At 39.9% G+C, this 22,395-nt stretch overlaps 1 protein-coding gene and 1 non-coding gene across 7 annotated transcripts in view; one reads left to right on the top strand and one right to left on the bottom strand.

Annotated features, from left to right (window-relative positions):
- The window catches only part of Klf12 (Kruppel like factor 12), a 446,940-nt gene that overhangs the window by 104,519 nt on the left and 320,026 nt on the right, over window positions 1-22,395 (bottom strand). For all 6 annotated transcript variants that reach the window (XM_004626292.1, XM_023709630.1, XM_023709633.1 and 3 more), the window contains one exon: window positions 8,093-8,228. In XM_004626292.1, the coding sequence (XP_004626349.1) occupies window positions 8,093-8,228 (136 nt within the window). The remainder of the gene's footprint in view (window positions 1-8,092; window positions 8,229-22,395) is intronic.
- LOC111815274 lies at window positions 14,482-14,588 on the top strand. The gene has a single exon (XR_002819996.1). It is a non-coding gene; the product is annotated as a U6 spliceosomal RNA (small nuclear RNA).

The following is a 22,395-nucleotide window of genomic DNA, read 5'->3' as shown; positions in this document are numbered from 1 at the left end:
GTGGGCAGCTTGCTTAGAGAGCAGGGCCCTGGCTATGGTCCCCAGCACTGAGGAGAACATAGAAGGGAGGGGAGGGAAAGGAGAAGTGGGAAGGGGAAGAGAAAGGAAGACTTAAATCTGTGGTGGGAGCGGGGTCAGAGAATTGTTCTGCATCCTGCCCAGAGTGCAGAATGACCACCCCAGGGACAAGACATATAAATCTTTGCAACAGTAACATCTTCGTGGCAGCTTTCATATAATCTTTTAATCATCATAAAGACTGATGAACAAAAAAAATTTGAGGCTATCTTCTTACTTAGAACTGAAGTTACACTGTTTTTAGGAATAAAAGTACCTAGTGAAAAACAGCGAACACAAAAAAACACTGCAGGACTGACTCATCAGAGGACATTTTATGCAGGTAGGAAAAATAAGATGTGCTAGATAAAATCCCTTTGAAAGAACCAACTAATAGAAATTCAAAATTTTGTTGTAATTAATAACAGTGTTCACATTAACATCGACATTTCTCCTTGCACGTGTGTGAGGTTTCTGCTTTGTGGGTGGAGAACAACTTAAAATACTTTGCCAACTCAAGGCCTATATGTATAGAACAGGATTTCAAGAGCCTGGGCCAAAAGAAAAGTACAAAGTAAACAAATGTTTTGAAAGACAACTTTGTTATTTGATTGGCATGGATAGAGAACAAGGCTTTAAAAAGCCCTATATGGATTCCCTGTACTTAAAAAAAGCAATTTTATAACAGCACAGAGGAGCAAGCAAGCAAGAATAAAAAGACTTAGGCCCGGCTGCTTCTCTGGGCGTGAGGTTAGAACGGCTGCCCCAAGGAGCTCCGTCTCCCTGCAAAGATAGGGAATCACCGCTGGGTCCTGGTCAGGCACTGGGTCTGTCCCCTGCTCTCTTTAGAACGCTCCTGCACGGGTATTCTTTCTGCCTGGGAGGCTCTGATTTTAGAAGCCATGTGATTTGATCTCTGTTTTGATTTCACCCAAGCACAGTCCCGCTCTCAGAAGAGTTCTTCCCTGAATACCTTACGTGAAACAGCATCTCTGCTCCCAGACCCTGTTGCACATCCTCCTCACCTTTACCTCTGTCATGGACATGGTGTAGAACCACGTTCGCTGTCTGCCTCTGCCCACCCATTCCACGATGAGCCAAGCACTGTGAGCTCAGTGATTGCCTAGTTTACTCACTGTTTCTGTAGCATTTTAAAAACAGGTTCTGGGGCCGGGGAGATAGCTCAGAGGCTGAAGTGCCTGCCTGGAAAGCGCGAGGTCCTGAGTTTGATCCTCAGTACCAAAAATAAATAAATAAAAATAGGGCCTGACCAGGCACTGTGCTAGCCCTGGAGATACAGAGGTTAGCAGACAGTAGCTGCCCTCTGAATAGTTCCATGTATAATGGTCACACGCTTCTGACAAACACACGAATCTTAAAGCACAAACTTCTGGGTCCAACTGTAGAGGCTGTGGACATCTAGGCTGTACTATTCATATCTTGGGTAATATGGATGTAACTCTGGGATGTACAGCGCTCACCTTCCCCACAGCAACCAGCTTCCTTATACCTGCTATAGAGCACAAAGCTGACCACTGCCTAAAGCCCACTGGGCACTCCCCACTGTCTACAGGGTGAGTCCATCCTCCCTGACCAAGTCTCCACCTACTCTCCAAATGGCCTCTCCTCACCCACTGCTGCAGCGGGCATTATGAACTTAGGCACCCACTCCTCATGCCACTGTTCTCTGTTCCAGCCAGACTACTGCGGAGCAGCACCTGAGGCTTTTATCCCGGTGGACTTCATTTCGTGTACTTTATATGAACCTTCTGTGGACAGAAACTGGGAGCTCTTCATTCTGTATCTCTGGCATGTAACGCAAGCTTCTGTGAACGAGGGACTTACCGAATGAATACATGACAGCAGCTCTTTGAAGGATTCCAGTATTAAATGACTACTTGCAGTCATGACCCCATCTTACCTACAAAGGGTCCAACCCAAACAGGTAAGGGAGCTGGCGTGGACAGAGCACCTCTGTCTGTCCTTAAATACGCAGGGACTGAATTAATTAAGTCACCCATCTTTAATTTTTTTCAGGTGCAGAACATTGTTGGGTTGATGATGGCCCTGCAGCACTTTAGATATTACCTGAAATCATTCACTATAAATCAGGGCATTCTCTGACCTCTAAAAAAAAAAAGACCTTGGCTGGTGAATGCTCTCCCTGCTTCATATTATACCAGGGACAGTAGTTAGCTGCTATTAGAGACTCACACTTTTCCAACAAAAGGTATTGGGACATGACGGGCCTCTGAAATCGGGCCAAGCCCACTACGAATATTAAAGGAAAATTTAACCTCTCAATGTGCCATACGTAAGGGAGCATTTAGGAGGAGCCCATGAAATGCGTTAGAGAATAAATCCATGATGCTCTCTGAATTCCTCCCAGAGCACAATCAACTCAGTTTTATCAGTGAAAGAGACATAACTCAAACATGCTCAGATCTATCAGGCAAGGCGTGAAAATAAGACCGCAGCACCCTTTCAACCTTCAGATAACATTTTCTTTTACAGCTGTTCAGAAGGCAATTCTAAAAAGAATGCTCGTTTGGGGGCTTGGAAGTGTCACCATAAAGGTTATATTAAATCACACCCGAAATCACATTGGTTCAATGGTTCAAAAAAAACCAAGAAAACAGTAAGTAGCATAAAAGCTTATCTAAAGAGCATTCTTATATTTTATATTATATCAATATTTTCTATTAATGCATTATGTTAACTTCTTCATATATCAATACAATGTAATTTATTGATTTTTTTTTTTTTTTTTTTTTTTTTTGTGGTAGTGGGGCTGGGTATTGAGCCCAGGGCCTCTGCCTAAGCTATAACACCAGACCTTTTTTGACTTGTAATTTTGAGGCAGTCTTGCTAAAGTCACTAAGCTACTCAGGCTGGATTGGAACTTGCAATCTCCTGCCTCAGTGTCCAAAGATTTCTGGATTAGAGGCCCCTAACACCATAACCTACTGCTAAATCCTTCTTTAAAGAAACATTTCTGAGAACATAATTGACAATTTTTTCTACGCTGCCAGATGCTTTTTGAAGTAACAATCAGTTTAAAGATTAGGAAGACTATAATTATGTCATCCAAGTCACATGCTTACTGAGGTTCAAGGCTCAAAAACACACTAATTTAGGCAGCTATGGTACAGAGATTCTTAAAGCCATAACCTAAGATCAGGGGATTGCTAGTAGCCTTTCATGAAGGATAGGCTTGCAAACTTGAGTTCGTATATGAACTCCGCTAATTACTCGCTGTGGGAACTCCAAAGGCCGAATAAACCTCTCTGCACCTGCTTCTTTATCTGTAGGCTGGAAACAGTACCATGGGGCAAATGAAATGAAGATTATGAATTCTCATAAAATCTGCCAGAAGGATGCTCTCAGCAACAGCTTCCGTTTTCTCTCCTCTCTAGTACCTTTTCTACTATTTTTAAGAGGCTTTCACACAATGATCAAGAGGAAAGTAAGAGAAACAAAAGGAGTGTTAACTATTTAGCAGTCTTAGAATAAGAAACATAAAAAATAGGTTTTCTGACTTGATCATGAAGCACAATTTTCTAAATAGAACATCGCTATGTTTGAACTACCTACACAGGAAGTGTGAAGGAAGTTAGTGTCTAACTTGCTATGATCTTGGTTCTTTCAAATAGTGTTGAAATGATAAAAGTTGATGGTAAGACTACTCATTCTCCAAAACTCACAAGCTGTCTTCAAGGATGAGAACACATCACGTGAATAGGGAAAAAGGACACTTACGTGTTTTAATTAGCTTAAGTCTAATGGACATAAAGCCATTTATGAAGAATGGCATTTTAACAGGTGCAGTTATCAGTAACATGAGTCACAATGAAAATTAATAATTTAGGTTGCATTTGTTCCCTTCTGAGAATTATAACCAAGATCAAAGACAGCAGGCAAAGCAGCTACGGAATGAGCCAGAAATTTATATTCACCAATTATGAAAGGACGCGTGCTGGGCAATGGGGACACCGCAGCACTTCTGCCTGGGTCCTCGCCCCGCCACACACCTGTGTCCACTTCACTGTGGCTGAAGTTACTCTACCTCTCCTTTTATTCTTTTATGTTGATTGTGGCAAGACAGAAATTCCTCTGAAGCAGGGCTTCTTTCAGGTATTCCTTTAAACTTCAGTTTAATGGAACTTGATTATTCCATGTACATTAAAAATAAGGAACATGCATGCTTGGAATTAAGAGAAAGAAAAAAGAGGATGTAGTAACTAGAGGTTCTGGGTTGTAGCTGTAAGCTTTACCTATTTAAAAATAGCATTATTCTTGTCTAAGATTTAAGTCAATACAATAAGTCAATAGCTCTACTCATGTCCTTTACTCCTCTTTCTCTAGTTATTTCATAATTATTCTGTCAGGTTGTTAAGGGTAATGACCCTATTTTAACATCAAGGGGGAAAATTGAGACCAAAGCAAAGCAGATGTTCCCTGAATTGCTAGAAGTTGGCCTTGTCAGAATTACTGAATACATGAATTCTGACATGAACAGCATCTATAAAACTGAAATGCGAGGAGAGCCCAGCTGTGAGTATCTTTGTGGCTGCTTCTTCCGGCATATCTGAATTCCCTGATGCCAAACTGATGAATAGGAATCAGGTTAATCGATGAAAGTGGTGGAAGTGATCATTCAAGCACATGGATTAGTGTCTTTGTACAGCTGGTCCAGTTCAGTACGCTTACTGCTTGAATCCATGTACACTGAGGTGGCCTCAGGTTACTGTTCTAGTCACCAACCTATGTCCTTTTAAAGCACACACATCTGAACATCTGGGGAGAAAACGCATTTGGCTAATAACATTTACATTTCAAATCGAAGGAACTGTCGTTTAACCCAAGTTTTAATAAATGTTCATTAAAAAAAACCCAGTAAAATGCAGAATACACTATGTTTAGGAGGGAAATCTATAGCATAATAATGTTGACATTACACATACAAATGTCATTTAAATAAAACACTAGAATAGACATTTCAGCTAATATGGTTATGCATGAAGCCATACTGAACCAGAATGGGGAAGGGCGGAAGAGCTCCCATTGAAATATTCACCTGTGCTTTTACTTTGTCAGGGACCCACACAGAGGTGGCTTAGAATAAGGCGGTCTGACCCCTCCTTAGCACCAATCTTCCTAGTATATATATTTTAAATCTTGTCCTAATCATCCCTTTGCTCTACTCGTGGCCGAAAAATAAAGAGACAGGCAAACCTCTGAATCTTGTTTTACTGTGGCTTGTGTAGTCTTTGCTTGAAAAGGCAAATGTAAATTTATTGCTCAGGGTTTTTAAAACCCTTACGTTATAAAGAAAACTTCATCATTTTTAACTTAAATTTTTTTTTTATTTTATATTTCTTTGGACAGGGTCTCACTACATGGTTCAGACCCATACTGATCCTCCTGTTTTCAGCCTCCCCAGGGCTGGGATTCCAGGGATGCACCACCAAGCCCAGACTCTGGCTTGGGGGTGGGGCCAGTGCGGCACGTGATGCAGGGGATCGAACTCCAGTCCCTGCAATTGCATAAGCAGGTGCTTAGTCCGCTGAGCTATCTCAGCAGCCCTAACAAAATTTTAATTCTTATCAACTTGCAACCTTTAGACCTTCTTCCTATACTTAGAAAAGTTTTTGGAAGTGTAAAAATAAAAGATCAATAGGTAGCTTTAGAAATCCTCTTCATAGAGGCTAAGTTGATATCTTATGCTTTTATTATTTAACATAATAGTCTGTCAATCATATACTGAATATATGAGTTGACTTTGGTTTGGGGATTTTTTTGTTTTTACAGAAAACATCAAGATGTAAAGATGAACAGAAGAAAAGAGAAATTAATGGTGAAACAGTTGTATGCATTAAGGAATTAAGGAAAACTACCAAAAAGACAAACACACAATTATACACATTCAAAGTTAAATCCAAGTCCCTTATCTGAATAATGTTTTTAAAAAATAGGGCTCAGTAGAATAAGCATGTCCCTAGCAAGTGCAAGGGCCTGCATTCAATAACCAGTTCCGAAAAAAAAAAAAAAATTACACATTTAAATATAAAAATGTTCTTCAATGTATTATTATTTTTTGTACTTTAGGCAAGGGTCCACAGTACTAGATCAGACTGGTAGTGATTCTCCTGTTTACAGCCTCCCAAGAGCTGGGATTACAGGTGCGTGCCACCACACCCAGTCTCAATTGCCATCTCAGGGTGCCCCAGGGGCGGGGCCAGCCCAGCAGACCTGGGGATCAAGCCCTTGGCCCCTGCACCTGCTTGCAGGTGCTTTAATCCACTGAGCTATTTGGCTAGTCCTTTTATTATTTTTTTAATGGGGTAATGAGCTTAATATTATATTTTATTTGAGTATCAAGCACCTTGGAATATAAAATAGAACACTTATTTTCTAGCAACTATGGATGTTCTGATAGTTAAATTTCTGTAGAATGCTAACAGGCAAGAGCTGTATATTATTGTAAATGTTGGCAGATATCTATTTTGAAGAGGTCTCTATAGAAGATTCTCTTTCCTTCACCGATCAGGACTTGGCACTTTCCAGCGAGTACATACACACACTAAGACTTGCATGATAACTTCTTAACTATTGATCGATCCTGACACTGAAGGACTTGCTAAGTAATAGCTTGGTGTATTCTTTTTTTGTTTTTTATGTATTTAGTACAGGGTCTCACTATACAGATCAGACTTGTAGTGATCCCTCCTCTTTTTCAGCCTCCCTAGACCTGGGATTACAGATGTACGCCACCTCACCCAGTCTCATTCGTAGTCTCAGTGTGCCCTGGGGGTGGGGCCGACACGGTAGGCCCAGGGATCGAACCCCAGCCACTGCATCTGTCCAAGTAGGCTCTTTAATCTGCTGAGCTATCTGGCTGGCCCACCTTGGTATATTCTTTACCTATCATCTTTTAATGCAATAAATGCACAAATAATATAAAATACTATGGTTTGACAAGTGTTATAAAAATGAAACTGAAGAGCTATAACTTATATGTGAAATAAATAAACAAAAACAAGAGTCGAAGCCATAGGAATTAAGTAAAAGTCTAGTTTCCAGAGGCAAGGGATATCCCAGTAGGATAGAGGGGGGAAAAAGAGGAGAAAGAAGTTGATCAAAGAATCCAAGCTCCCAGTTAGAGTAAACTCTAAGGATCTAATATCCATCTCATGGTAACTAAGGCTAGTAATAATGTATTGTATTCTTGAAATTTGATATGAAGTAGATCTTAAGTATTCTCACTAAAAAACAAAACAAGAAGATCATTATGTGAGGTGATGCATGTTTTAATTAACCTGATCATGGTAATCATTTCACAAGGTATATGTGTATCAAGTCAGCATGATGTACATTTTAATATGTACATTATAATTTTGTCAACTATACCTCAATAAAGCTGAAAAAATACTGTACCAAAAAGAGACATGAAGTAACACAGGAGCAATTCTAGACAAAGAGGTAACAGTGACAGAATAGCTGCTGTTTTCAATACACAAGGGCTCACTACACCTATGTGGAGAGTGAAAGGAAAGAAAAAAATTTATCTTTAGAAATTATATATGATCCCTGTATTTCAAAGGGCTAACATATTCGAAATTTAAATCTTCCAAAATGCAATTTTGTAATTTCCTATTAAAATAAGATAATGATACTTGCTATATTTTATCTCTCTTGATTTTGTACATGAAAAATAATGATGATAATGAGTGAATGACATTAAAAAGGAACTTATTGTTTTTTCCATCAAAGCTCATTAAGGTGCAGGAGGAGATAGGAGGAAAGATGCGAGGAGGTCTTACACTAGTCAGGACACAGATTTTTGTCTCTTTTAAGCCACTCCATTTCTTCACCCTAATCTGCTCCCGAAGAGCCCAGGCTGAAGGGAGAGATGTAGCCATGTGTGCCATTTACAAACTAGAATGACACTTCTGGGGAACTGGAGATGTGGCAGCTCCCATTATCCACTGGTCACCGTGGCAATTTTATTCCATCCTGAGAATATGATACTTACTCTTGTACTGCTCTGGCTATGGAAAGGGCCGTAGATCCAGTCTCATTAACGCTATCTAAGGTCACATTTGGCAGGTCATCATCATCACTCTCACTTTTACTTTGTCTGGGAGATAGGCCTCGGGGGTCCATTTGTGCTGGGAAAAAAAGGCATATATAATGAATTACAATTAGTGTGCAGAAGTTAACCTTGTCCTGGACCAACATCAATCATGGAGTATCTCTTCTGTGCATATCACACGAATGGAATTTTCTAGACATTACAGGAACTAGAGACCTCTATGCATTTATGCACTGAGTGCTCACTGACTCTGTCTCCCTTCTTCATTGGACTCACGAAGCCTACATCCGCTTCCAAGAGTTTCAGAGATAGCTACAGAATACCAACTATAATATCTGTGGCATTACAAATTCCTGGGAGGTTGAAAGTTGATTTGGTCACTTGTGAGGTACTGTCCCACTCTCCGGTTTCTCCTCCTCCTCATTTTTGCTGCCTGGATTGTGGCTAATGTACACTGCTCCTGGCGCTTCCTCTGGAAGGCAGGGAGCACCAGGCAGAGGAAGTATGACTTGCTTAACATCCTCCCAGTAAGTTTTAAAAAGAACAAGGATGGCATGCCCCAACTACAGCTATCTTTCATACATCAGTGAGCTGTCACGTAGCTTCTTGTCACTGCTGTGCATGCAGATCTGGATGCATGAACACGGAGCGGTGGTGAGCATGCTTCTATGTGCTAACACGTGCTCCTCATTTCCATTCCTATTTCGTTTTTCAAAAAGGTACTGTCAGATGGGTTTCTCCAACCATGAGCTTGCTAAAGTGAGAAACGGAAGCCCTGACCTCACTGACCAGAACCATGAAATCTCCAGTAGAAGCTTTACTGTTCATATGCAATATGTTAAAATATATTTTTAAATGACATTTAATTTGTACCATCTTTTCTCTAGAAACATATTTACAAATCGCTGCCTACAGTGTCTACTGGCCCTCACTCCTAGCACAAAAGAAGTGTACCTTCTCAATTAGAAGTTCTGACTTAGCTACAAAATTGTTATTAAAATACAAGGTTTTCAGTCCCACAGATTTAGCCCAGATAGATGTTGCTTACAGGTGTCTACACAGGAATTCTAAAATCACTATTCCTTGCAAAAGAAAGCAAAGCGTACTATAAACAATGGTTACAATGACATTTTGGTATAAACATATTTAAAATCATGGTCAGAAAAACATTCGGATTTTGAAAAAAAGATACTTTTCTTCTTTTCTCAAATTGTTTTGATAGTATAAATTACACCTTAGAATCACATGGAAATGCTGAGAGTTCACCATTTTTTAACCTACACACAGGCAATACCTTATGATTGTACACAATATTTAAAATATACTAAAAAAAAAACCAAAAAAACAAACACCCTATACCTAAGAGAATTTAAAGATTTTTAACTGAAGTTGGTTAAGAACTGGTATTACGTACATTTTACCAGTAAGTACCTATAAATTTACATGTGTTTTTCACAATGGAAGTGTATTATAAACGTTGGTTGAATTAAAATAATTCAAATAGTATAAAGCAGCAGTCTTTATCTAAGGGCCAGTTTGCCCTCTAAAAGACTCCCGCAGATCTGAAGACAGCTGCTTTGCTGTAACTTGCGGGGAGAGCTAAAGATGCTGATGGTATCTAGTGGTAAGAGATCAAGATACCATCAAGCACACCTACTAGCAATCGCATAGCTATGCCCTAGTTTCAAAGTCACTAACAAAGAAATTAAGCTACACATTGGATCATTCATATTTTCTGGCTGTTTCCCAAATAAAGCAATTCACTTGTCAGGTGACTCTGCATTCATGGCTTCTTTAAATACGGCATTCACTTCCTCAGATGCCAAGAATTATGAAGTACCAGTCATTAGAAGCTTTTGAATGTTTGCTTTGTAGCATTCACTGTGGACAAAGCCTGTTTCTTTCCCATCTGATCTCTGGACAAGATGCTCTAGAAGGGAGCTGTCCAACAAACTGCAGGGCTGCAGTTCTGCCACCAACTGAGAACACAGAACTTAGCTATGCAGCCACCCAAATAGCACCGGAGGAACCGTTTCACTTCAGATTCATTTGGGCTAGAGGTAACAGGAAGTAGCTCAAAGTAACTTAAACTAAAAGGAATTCCTTTCCGTCATTACTTAGTAACATGTACTGTCATGTGAGCAACATAGAGTATGCTTACACAAACTAAGAAGGCTACATAGGCAATCGCAGTGTCGTCTTATGCAAGTGCTGTTGTATGTGGGGTCTGTTGTTACCTGAAACATCATCTGTACTGGACAGATACTGAGCAACTTGTAGAATGCAAGGTAAAGAAGAACAATCATGACAGGACTCACACAGGAAGATAGAAGCCCTTTTCAGCCAGGAATTCATAGACAGTTCTTTTTGAGCAATCTTGTTCTAGAATGATTCATTTAACAGCTGTTCATAATTATTCAAAGCCAGCCAAGAAAATGAACACCAGCTCTATCTAGGTTTCCGAATCCCATAGTGTGTGGTGCTACATATGCCTGGAAATGTCAACAATGTAACGTTTAAAGTTGGTGAAACACTGTACACTAAGACATATTTGCCAAGATATTGAACCAACCAAAAGACAAAGAAGAGCATATTCTGGTGCTGCCATTTTTTTTTGTCCAAGACAACTGGAATTCTCATGGGTAAGTGATTCAACTCAAGGAAAAACAGGCAGTTAACCAAGAAGCAATCTGGCTCTGAAAGTTCAAGTCTAACTGTTCAAAATATTCTAAATAACTTGTGTGGGAGTTATAGCATGATCATCTAAATTATGTTATGTTTATATTTAATGAAAGTATAAAATATGTTAAAGAACATACCCTTTCTGATGTACTTTTCAGGAGCATCATAATTGAGGATTTCTTTCCAATATTTTCAATAAATATTATGAAATACATCTGCTACCATCAAGCTGGGAAACTCTTTTTACCCATACCTTCAGCCAAGCTGAGGAAGTAATTAGAAAGGCTTTTTAAAAATTTGCATTGCTGATTAGGTCAGATGATTAGCTTATCTACATACTTGCATAATTCCACTCTATTTTTATTAAATATGGAATAGGGACATCTACCCTAGTTAACCTCCATTAGTCTTTCTGCATCTGAACCCAATTATAAAGAGCTAATTCTATATGATGCTTATTTAGGGGTAATACAAAAGTTACCTATGCACCTCCTCACACACAAAGAATTTGGTTCCCTAAAACAGTTGATTTATAAACATCTGAAAATAATTTATCCTTGAGATTTTGTTTCTTTGAAATGAAAAAGGAATCAGAATTTTGGGGAACCTAGGAATTGGAGACATTAGGGGACACTTGCATGAGTTTCATTCCATGAGACAAAACCCCAGAAAGGCAACTGCAAAATCCTCAAACTTGAAGTTGAGCCTACTGACTTTCAAATATCCAACCATGATAGATTATTACTACGAAGATTTCCCCAACATATCCTATTTTTCCTGTATCCAGCCCTTATGGAGCCACTTCTCACAGTGACTGAGTTTCACCATGTGATTGAATGTAGTCAATGTAACATGAACAAATATGACACAACTAAAGGCTGAATAGTACCTGCAGAATGGGTCTTCCCTTTCTTGATGCTTTTAGAAGCAAGCCACTAGGTAGGTGAAGAGGCCTGGGAGTGTCTGAAGGCAACAGTTGCTGAGTTGGAAACCAGGTTTTTAAACCAGCTAGTCACACTCCAGCCTTGGATGTATGAGGGACTTCAGGTGAGGCCAGCATGAAAGTGCCCTGCCTACCCCCCATTCCAGACTGGTGACCAACAGAACTATGACCAATATAAATGCTGCAGTTTTATTCTACTAAATTTTGGGATGATTTCTTAACAGCACAAAACTCAAGGTATGTAACATTCCCAGCTCCTTCCATATATTTCCTAGCAATGATAGGGACCAACTATAGCTACTGTTCAAGCTACCCTTTGCTTGTGGATTCTCCTCCCAATGCTAATTGTCTTAAGTGGGATACTAATATAAAAAGGAAAATAAAAGGCACATAAATGCGTTTGACATTGTAGTTTTAAATTCAAAATATTGAAAATGTTTTTACAGGTGTTCTAATGTTACAAACTTCTTCAGCCCCTCACTACTGCTCAGGCAGGGCCTGTCCAGTGGACATCATGGCTCAGGAGAGCAGAGTGCAGCTGCCCCTTCTCTCACACACATACTTGACTAGAGGCTCTTTCAGGTAGACCCTCCCAAGCATCTGTCACCCAAAGCCATGTCATTTGGCTCTTTCATCCCACATAACAGATTTAAACTTTGCAGTCATACAGAGGTATCTGACTGCTTTGAAATTCACCCAATTTGGCACCCACTTGGTACATTTGAACATGAAAATTCTGTCCTTGCCCTCCTGTTTTTTTCCTTGACACATAAACTGGAAACTGTCAGTGCCGACTGCCTTGAAACTTGCTGCCCATCCAGCCACAATCATGCGTTTGCTACTCATTACACATTATAGAACCAACTCAGGATGAGTGTTTCTCCAAAGAATGGTGGACTGAGGCAGTTGTGTGGAGCCAGTGTCTGCGTTGGATGTCCTTCTACCCTGCTCTACCCTGGGGGCTTCTTACAGTCTATTTCCTCTTCTTACTTTAGTAGAAGTCACTTGCTCACTTATCTACTGACACAGGAAATGAAGAGTTTCCCTAAGTCACTGTGTTAAATAATTACTACACAACAACCTAGACACATCCACTAAAAAGTTAACAGACTAATCCGAATGATGGGTGAGGAGTGTGACTCAGGGGTTGTGTGTTTTCCTGCCATACAAAAGGTACCGGGTCCAATCTCAATAACTCAGAAGGAAAAAAAAAGACAAAAGCAAAAAGAATCCCATATGGTCATAGTGGATCCCTTCCTTCACCCATAAGGGGTGGGGGAGGGAAGCCCACAGACAGAAGGGGTGATAGGCCACTGGGCAGGCAATGGATCTGGTGCTGTTGGCCTGTCTTCTCTTCTTGTAGCCACTGATGTGATGGCCTGTTACCTGCAGATGTCCTACTTGTTCTCCCTGTCAAAGCTAAAACATGTCCTACTGGAGCAAAGCTGATTTCTAGCAGAGAAGCTCCTATATGTTGCAAAGAATAGGAGTGGAGGGGTGGAGGGATAGGGTGACTGTGCGTGGCTGGGGTAGACTCTGCAAGGCAAGACGTGTGGGAGTCAGATGATCACCAAGGGGAATGTCCTCCATCACATCCAATGCAGAAATTGTTCTGATAAAGGAGAGTCACAGAACTGCTCTAAGATAAAACCTCAGCTCTTGCTTCAGAGAAAATGGGGTAACCTCTGGTCCCTGCTGCTTGCAGCCACATGGTCATGGGTACTTGGTGGTCATCCTGCTTTACCCTGACCCTAAACATACTGTTTCTTCAATCATCTCCTAATGACATATATCAAAAACATACTGAATTCTTCTTAAAAACCCACATTATCATTAATCTCTGTCAAAATACTATTCACTTTGAACACACTCATCCTCTCTTGCAACTTTCTGAAGCAGTTTTGGAAGTCTTCTTTTGTGAATGTTTTTTCATGGCTGCCTCAATGTCCTAAATTGACTCAAAATTTTTATTCCCATTTCTATCAAATTAAAATATCACTGTGTGTTCTTATCCACTGTATTTATCAGATCTGGCACTATGCAACTTCTGCTTGTTCTCCTAATTCAACATGACCATGAAAGGTCAATGTTTAAAATCAACTCAGGCTAGCTAGGCAGCCACACAAAGCAACTACAGACAATGGGCTTGAATGGGCTGCTTTCTTCCTGGTTGCGGCTAGGGGTGAGCTGTTGAGGGACACAGCAAACAGCAAGTGCCACAGTTCTGAGGTGGACGTGTGTTCTCCATGCCTCAGCACCTGTCCGGGGCTGCAAATGGAACCAGTGAATGGAGAGTAGGTAGGGACAAGGAACAGAGTTCATGCAGAGAACTCATCCTGAGTTTTGCTCTAGATGAGAAGGAAATCGTTAAAAGGATCCTGATTGAAGAATGCTTTGATGTGAGTTGTCTTTTGATAAGGATCCGAGTGCCAGGGCACCAGGCTGAAGATGCACACATGGGACTCATCAGTGACACGAACATTACTACTCTCTAAAACCTCTTGCTGTTCCTTCTTTGCTTACTTTATGCTGGCTTCACGCAGCAGCCAGTTAAAACTCAGGTTCAGATTAGATGAAGGGCTCAGGAGCGTACTCTTCACACTATACCTGTACAGCTGAAATTCTGAGCTCATCTGGCTCCAGAACACGTATCAGCTGTTCAGATACACAACTTGCTTTTCTCTCATATCAAGGCTGAATGAGAGTGCTTGCTGTGGCAGCACATATATGAAAACTGAAATGATACTGAGAAGATTAGCACAGCCCCTGTGCAAGGATGACACGCAAATTTATCAAATGCTCCAAAAATGTTAAAAATTTTTACTTTGACCAATTTTCTATGCTAATATCTGTAATAAAACAGCAAGGTGCAATATAACAACCATTGTTGAGTATCTTTCATCTTTTTTTAAACAATGTATATCAGCTCTGCCTTATCTTTTACTTTTTCTTTTCTTTTTTTTTTTTTTTTTTTTTTTTTTTTTTTTTTTTTTTTTTTTTTTCCAGTACCGGGGATTGAACTCAGGACCCTGTGCTTCCCAGGCGAGCGCTTATTCTACTAAGCTATCTCCCAGGCCTTTGCCTTATCTACTGTTTTTCTCTTTAAAATAAATTGAAAGGGTCAGCCAAATAGCTCAGTGGATTAAAGTGTTTGCAAGCTGGCGTAGGGGTTCAATCTCCGGGCCTGGCATGCCCGCCCTGCCCCCAGGGCTGGACGAGATGGCAATTGAGACTGGGCATGTGCTTGGGAGGCTGAATACAGGAGAATCACTACAAGTCTAATCTAGTAGTGAGACCCTGAATACCCTGTAGAATTAAAAACAAAAACAAAAACACCCCACCAAAACCTCTCAATGTTCTCACAAGCCCTGGTCCTCTTCTCGGATCTGATGCTGCAGACGCTGATCAGCCTTCAACAGTGCAGGCCCACAGCGCTCTTCATGCTCACTCCCGGCCTCTTACAGCTCCCTCCTCCTCCTGGCGGGATGGGCAAGTGAAGGCCTGAGGGACTTTTCGCTTGTTTTTGTGTGTAACTTTTCTTCAGCCAGGTTCATTCACAGCCTATCTGCTGCTTCAGCACCCACAGCGTGGCCTGGAAACCACGCAGTTCACCAGGACCTCTCCCTGCCTTGGGGCACGGTCTTCCTGTGGTCTGCACTGTACTTTCTGGGCCTCTTGCTCCTCTGACTGAAGGTCCTCCTGTCTCCTCCTGCATCTCCACTGGCTGCACAGCCCCAAGAGGGTTTGGCCTGCTTTAGCACTCCTCTTCTTTCTGTCTCTGTTGAAGAATGTCTCAATAACTCCTCCAATTCCACAATTCCACAATTCCTATCTCCGTGGGAATGACTGCTGAACCCACGTTCCCAGCTCTGCCCTCTCCCTAAACCTTAGCTCGCAGTTCCAGCACCCTACTGGCTACTCAGTAAGGTAACCAGGAAGTTACCTTGTACTAGAGCCTTCCTCCTGGTTTCTGAGCTTCAACTCGCGATTCATCACCCTCTCCTGGTCTCCCAGGCTCCCAGCATTCATTGCATTTGTCACTCTCATGAAATCAGCTGTTAACTGTTCTTGCTTTTCACATATAATTTTTCTGGAACAGCTCCGTTTCTCTTATAATTTCTCACTGAACTTCCTCAAGGTCCTGCTACATGTACTCATTCCATATGGTGTTTCTTTAGGTAAGTGGTTTTTACAACTTTCCTGAAAACATTCCATATTCTGAATTTTTTCTGCCATTAGACAAGGATCAACAGCTCCAATTCATCTTGTATTCACAACTCTGACTCTAAGTCTTTTCATCCAGCTTGATCAGACTATTGCCCTAATATTCAATTCAGCTCATCAAAACCAACCTATCTTATGGAGTAAGTTCTCATGAACCTTCCTCCCACTTTCTAATTACCTATAATCTCTCTGTTTAAAACAAAACAAAACCCCTGATAATTTGTTTTATATATTTTATGGCTTTTGTTTTGTTTTCGTTTATGAAGTGCCGGGGATTGAGTCTAGAGCCTGGGAGGCAAGTGATCTAACCTCTGAGCAAAAAGCCCTAGCCTTGTATTTGCGCTTCCCAATGTGAACTATAGTTAAGCAATACTTATTTTACATCTTGTTATTCTGTCTGTCACATGCAGAGAAAGGCCATGTCAACTACACTCCTTTGTATAATGTAAAACATAATATTTACTGATGAAGATTATGGTAATAAGTGAAGAGTGTTCCTTAAAACGATCACAGTAGTTCTCACTTGGCAGGAGATTCTGCAAGATAATGATAAAAGTGTCCAATTCACATTTTATTTTAAAAATTGCATTTCGACTTGCATTCTAATGCTAACATTTGTGGAAGGAAAGTCCCAATCATTAAATTTCTATTACTCTGTGAAGTCTTAGATCATTATATTTTTGGCTTGAACAGGCCATGGGATGACACGGAAATGAAAATGTTCATAATTTCTATTCACTTTTCAGCTAAATTACATTTAACAGGCTTCTCATTCCCTTTAGGGAATCATTTTAAATACTTCCTCATACTTCCATTTCTATCACACGAGTTACTGCAATAAGGAAATACCATTTAAATATACTTTAAAAATTAATGTTTGTTGAGATCACCACAAGAGCTAAGATTCCATTTTTCTAGAGAATCATGACTAAAACTACTCTCATTTGTAAAAAGAAAATGCATACAGATTTACAATTGACTTGTGTCCCCTGAAAGTTTGTCTTACAGCACAAAAGTCTCTTGTGATTTAAAAAAAAGAAAGTTCATAAAGTTCTCCATGAATAAGTAGGATTTTCCATGATGCCAGGCCATCGGGTAACTCCTTCTGGCCCAGGCTGAGAGGTAGCACCGCACCACTATTTCCTGCCGCTGTCCACCTCGCCTATTCACTATAACTGATTGAAACCCAAGCCAGCCAGCTCCCACTGATTCATTCAAAGCTGAGTCTATTTTAGGAAAAGAAGATGTACTGTTTTTATTTTTATTTTATTTTTGCGGAACCAGGGACTGAACTCAGGCCCTTGCACTTGTCACGGAAGCACTTATTCCATGAGCCATCTCTCTGGTCCCTATACCGTTTTTAATAATGAAGTTATTTTGTGGTTAGTGCACAGGGTGATGCTGAAACCATCAAACTCAGCTTCATCTACTCTTCTAACACTGCCAGCCAAGCAGAAGACCCAGGACTATCATGGACTACTGGACTCTTGGAAGACTTTACTGAGTTAACACACCTAGAATATTTAAATGACAGAATTAAACAAAAAGAGGGGATATAGATGAATGACCATTTTGTATCTGCGTATTCAAAATGTTTAGGATAGATATATAGCTACATTCTCTTAATCAATAGAGAGGTTTGTTCTAATAGTGTTTGTAAATAGGATATCATGTCTGCATCTTGTACAGCAAATAACCACTAGGAGGACAGTATGCATGTGTTAATTATTGAAACTGTCCTACCAATTTGATCTGAAACTGTCTCATTGCCATTTGTTTCTCAATAAAATTATGGAAAATAAATAAGTAAATACATACATAAATAAAAATAAAAAACTTTTAAAAAACCCAAAAACTTCACTTATTATGCACAGGGAAGAAGATTTTAGCATGCATCTATGGCCTTTTTATTCACTTTTCTTATTTCATCTGATTGTCTTTTTGTTCTATCTTCAGTTTCTGGCTTGGAGACTGGGAAAATTAAGTCCTTTAAGAAGAGACCATCCTCCTAAGTGAGATAAAGCAGACTCGCATGGGTAAACATTGTGCTGTCTTCTCAGTGGAAGAAACTGAAAGAGGAAATAAAATCCAAAAGATTCAACTGACATTGTGAAAGGAAAAGAAACTGCTCAAAAAAAAAAAAAAAAAAAGAATAACTGGGATGGGAGAAAGGAGAAAAGGAAGGAATAGATAGATAGATGAACTAAGATAATTGTACTACTAATTTCTATTAGTTCATCAAAATGAACAGTTAGTGCTTATATTGTTTGATCAATCTTACATGCCTCTATCTGGTGATCTGAGCAACTACACTGAAGATAACAATATACAATATAATAACCATTGTTAATTTCCTATCATCTTGTTTTGAAATTCTGTAACATTTATTACTATTGTTTTTAAAATTAAAAAATGAATAGACTGAGATCTATAATAATAATTTTTAAAACCTACTGAATCATGGCCCTCATCTGAAGTGCTTTAGATTTAAGAAATGAGTAAGGAGAAAATTTACTTGGAACTTCCTTTTGTCTATCAGCTCTGCTATGTTCAGCTAATAGGGACAACATGAACGACCAGAGCAAATGCAAGTCTTAAAGTAAAAAGATTTTTTAAAAAGTTGCAAGCAGAGCGACTGTCCACACTGAGAATCAACACCATTTCCCTCTGACCCTCTTCAATTTGTCTGCTCTGCATGTATTATTTTAGAATACATTGAAACCTGCCTGACTAATGATAAGTTGACATACAACAGTGATTTCATTTGTCCTTTTAAGCCTAAACTCTTGGTATTCTTGAAGGTCTGATCAAAACTGCCAGAAATCCTTAATCTTGCTATTACTTGTACATGTTATCTGACCTCTCCGTAACTTTCAAGACGTGTTATCCCTCTTCATATTTGCTTTTGGCCTTAAAATCTCTCCACACGTGGCCCTGGGGAAGGGCACACTTGTCCCTCTACCTAGCAACACATTTCTATCAAGAGTGATAAGAGTTTTTGTGCACATCCTTACATCACATTCTAAAAATGCTTATGAATGTTTTCTTTCTCATTTGATTAATGAATACACACAGGTCTAGAGGCCTTTCCAGCCAACACCACACGTAGGTTGGCACGTGAGCCGCATGGAGAGAACACACAGCACCACTGAATCCCATCACCGCAAGTGCTCCCTACATGCGGGTCTAATTCGAAGTGTAACACAGCAGGGGTACAGGACTGCACAGCATGCCTCTTGGGCACTGTACCTGTTGAGTGCCCAGGCCTACCAGGCCAATCATGATGACCAATGTAAATGCTGTAATTCTACCTGGCTAGGTGAACAAGACTTTTGGGACAGTGCTACAACACATGCTGTACTACCCCTGAACAGCACAGTTCAGGAGTTCACAGCAAGCGCTTCTGCTTTCCTAACTTAATACTGGGTTCCTGCTAACTTCCATACGGAAGCTCCCTCTGATTTAGTGAGAGGAGTGTGTGCCTGTGGAACATAGGGCTCTATGGGAGGAGGCGTCATTGGCGTTTCCAGAAAAATGGCTGGTATTCTTGTGTGAGGCTTATACTTGGTATGGTTTTTAACCATATCAAATGTTTGATACTTTAAAAATACAGCAATGAAGAGAATTAGTCTTTTTACACGGCATCTGTATTTGTGCAACTTTTAAGACATATACCACTGCAGCAAAGTGCAATCTCGGTGTCATCCAGCTAGCGTTCTTGACCAAGGCTGCCAAGCTGTCTCAGCCCTGACCATCTGCTCTTCCTGAGGGCACCCTGTGCTCTGGGAGCCTGGGTGACCGACTACCATCTAGTGAGCTCACTTGCTGATAGAAGGGTGGATGGACTTCCCAGGTGCCTGCCGCATTCGGACTACCAAATAGGATGCCACAGACCAAGTCAATTATTTTACTCCCATTTCCTCTTTCCTAAAAGAAGAATTTGAATTGTGAAAATTATGTTTTTCCTTTATTTCTCATATCCAATTATCCTAGAAAAAATTAAGAAGAGCCATTTGAGAGGGGATCCAGTACTGAATCTCTCAATACTTTGCTTATAAATTTGAGTTAAATTACCCTTTCCTGTCTAGTCATTTATTGAATTCCAAATGTACATATAATGAGAAATCTATTCGTTCTAGAAAATTGAAAAAAGGCCTTAATATTTTTGCAGTTTTTTCAAAACATTAAAAAAAAATTAAAAATTCACATCAGTGAAAACTTCTTTGGGCTTTTAAATTCATATTTTGCTTGCTTCTTTTGTAGTATCCTGGTATCTAACCTTATATGTGTATGAATAGTATCTGTAAGATTTTGTTCTTTTTTGGCGCACAACATATTTAATTTTTTTTCACTTAACAGGGCAATTGATATTTACTTATAGTCTTTTAATTGTTATACAGTATAGTATTCTATTATTTACATTCTTGTAGTCATGGGATATTAAGTTGTTTCAAACATCCACTGTTAAAAATACTGCTGTCCAACGGGGATGGAGCTCAGTGGTCCAGCACTTGACTCGTGTGCATGAAGCCTTAGATGCACTCCCCAGCACAGCAGAAGGAAAAAAAGAGAATACCAACAACCACTCTTCACCTGAAAACCATGGGTATGCCTGTCACTGAATTTCCTAATACCCAAGGTGGCCATATCAATTTCTATTCCTACTGGTGCAGGAAGGTATCATTTTTGCATATTATAAAACTCAATGTCAGATTTAAACATTTGTTTGAAGTCTAAATCCACTCAATGTTGCCTATTCTTTTTTTTTTTTTAGTGGTACCAGGGATTGAACTCAGGACCTTGCACTTGCCAGGCAGGCACTCATGCCACTGAGCTATATCCCCGGCAGCGTTGCTTATTCTCCCAGACCTAAGATTCAGCCTGCTGGAACAATCTAATGGCACGTGTACCTTCCCTATTCATCATTTTAGCCTAAGAATTTGGTGTATGTTTTACTGTCACGAGATAATTAAAAGCTGTATTTATGTAGATGTGTACCTGCATTGCAAAAACTAGTTTTAAGCTCTTCTTTCTTCTTTGGTTTTCTTTTTTCAAAAGTATATCCTTTACTAGCCCTCTCAGCAAATTTATGTGAGTAGTAAACACCTAGTCAGGGTACGCTGATTTTTTTTCTTTTACTGTTAACTGAATTTTACTTTAGCTGATGAGAGTATGAGGATTCCTAAGCCCTTTGAAGAGCCTGCTCCATTGTTCTCTGGCATTTGCTGCTGCTGACAGTCATTGTCATCTTAAATTTCTTTGCAAATAATTTTTTGAGACTTCATGAATCATACTTGAAAAGTTTACTGTTCTGTGACTACAGATGTGGATTTATTTTTACTTAATTTGTATATACTGTGAGATTCATGATCCCCCTTTAATTTCTTCAAATTCTGGACATCTCTCTGCATACTACATTTTAATATAATCTTTTATAGATGTATTTAAGATACATTTCAGAATATTTCAATTCATGTCTGTTGACTTTTAGTTTTTGCTTTGTTGACTTTTTGACCTATGTTGTTATCCGGGTTAAATTCTCAATATAACCTTTCAATTCAAATATTTTTCTTCTAAACATTCTCAAAGTGTTCCAGTGTCCAAATCAAGAGTCTAAGAAATACCCTCCCTATATCTGCCCCTCCATCCCTAAAGCTCACTCTGGCAAGTACATCCTCCCATATTTCTAATGATACCAACTTGGCTTGGACCCTCAAGGGCTCCAGTGGCTTCCTGAAACAGCGTCCTCGTTTGTCCCTTTTCCTGTCTTTTCCACTACACCCATCTCTTTGCCCTCATTTCCTGTCTGTGGCACTCAGGAAACACAGATTCCTTAGCTCGGCACACAATGCCTACGGAAAACAAACCCGTGAATATCCCTTTTGTGCCTTGTTTGCATTTCTCATAAATACTGTGATTTGAATCATATTAACCCATCTATCTGTTTATAAACACTGGAACCAGGACACTATGCTCTTTGATATTTCCAAGAGTCCTCTTTAAAAAAGCATGCCCTTCCATCCTTGAGTCAATCCAGATAATGTGCATGTCAGTCCTCTCCTCTGAGCAACAGCCTTTGCCTGAGGGGTAGCCCCTCCTTCCCAGTACTGAGCTGACTGCTTTCGCCCAGTGGTCTTACCTCTGTGAGGCTGTGCTAATCTGTGTTCACAACCTGTCTCACTATAGGTGCTCCTGGCTTGGTCTGTGGCTGTCGATACTGCCTCTATACTGTACAAGGGTAAAATGAATAAATGAATGGAAAGAAGTACACAACAATAATCCTAGGAAGGTCATATGGCAAAATAATGAAACTGAAGTTTTTTGGAAATTCTTATTTTTTAATCTGGTACTTGAAATCTCTTTTTTTCTGTCTTTTTCTGTTCTCTCTCTCTCT

Source organism: Octodon degus, unplaced genomic scaffold (genome assembly GCF_000260255.1).
Source record: "Octodon degus isolate 3935 unplaced genomic scaffold, OctDeg1.0 scaffold00013, whole genome shotgun sequence".
Lineage (NCBI taxonomy): Eukaryota > Metazoa > Chordata > Mammalia > Rodentia > Octodontidae > Octodon > Octodon degus.
The sequence above is the reverse complement of the archived record's forward strand: the minus strand, read 5'-3'. Positions and strand labels throughout refer to the sequence as shown.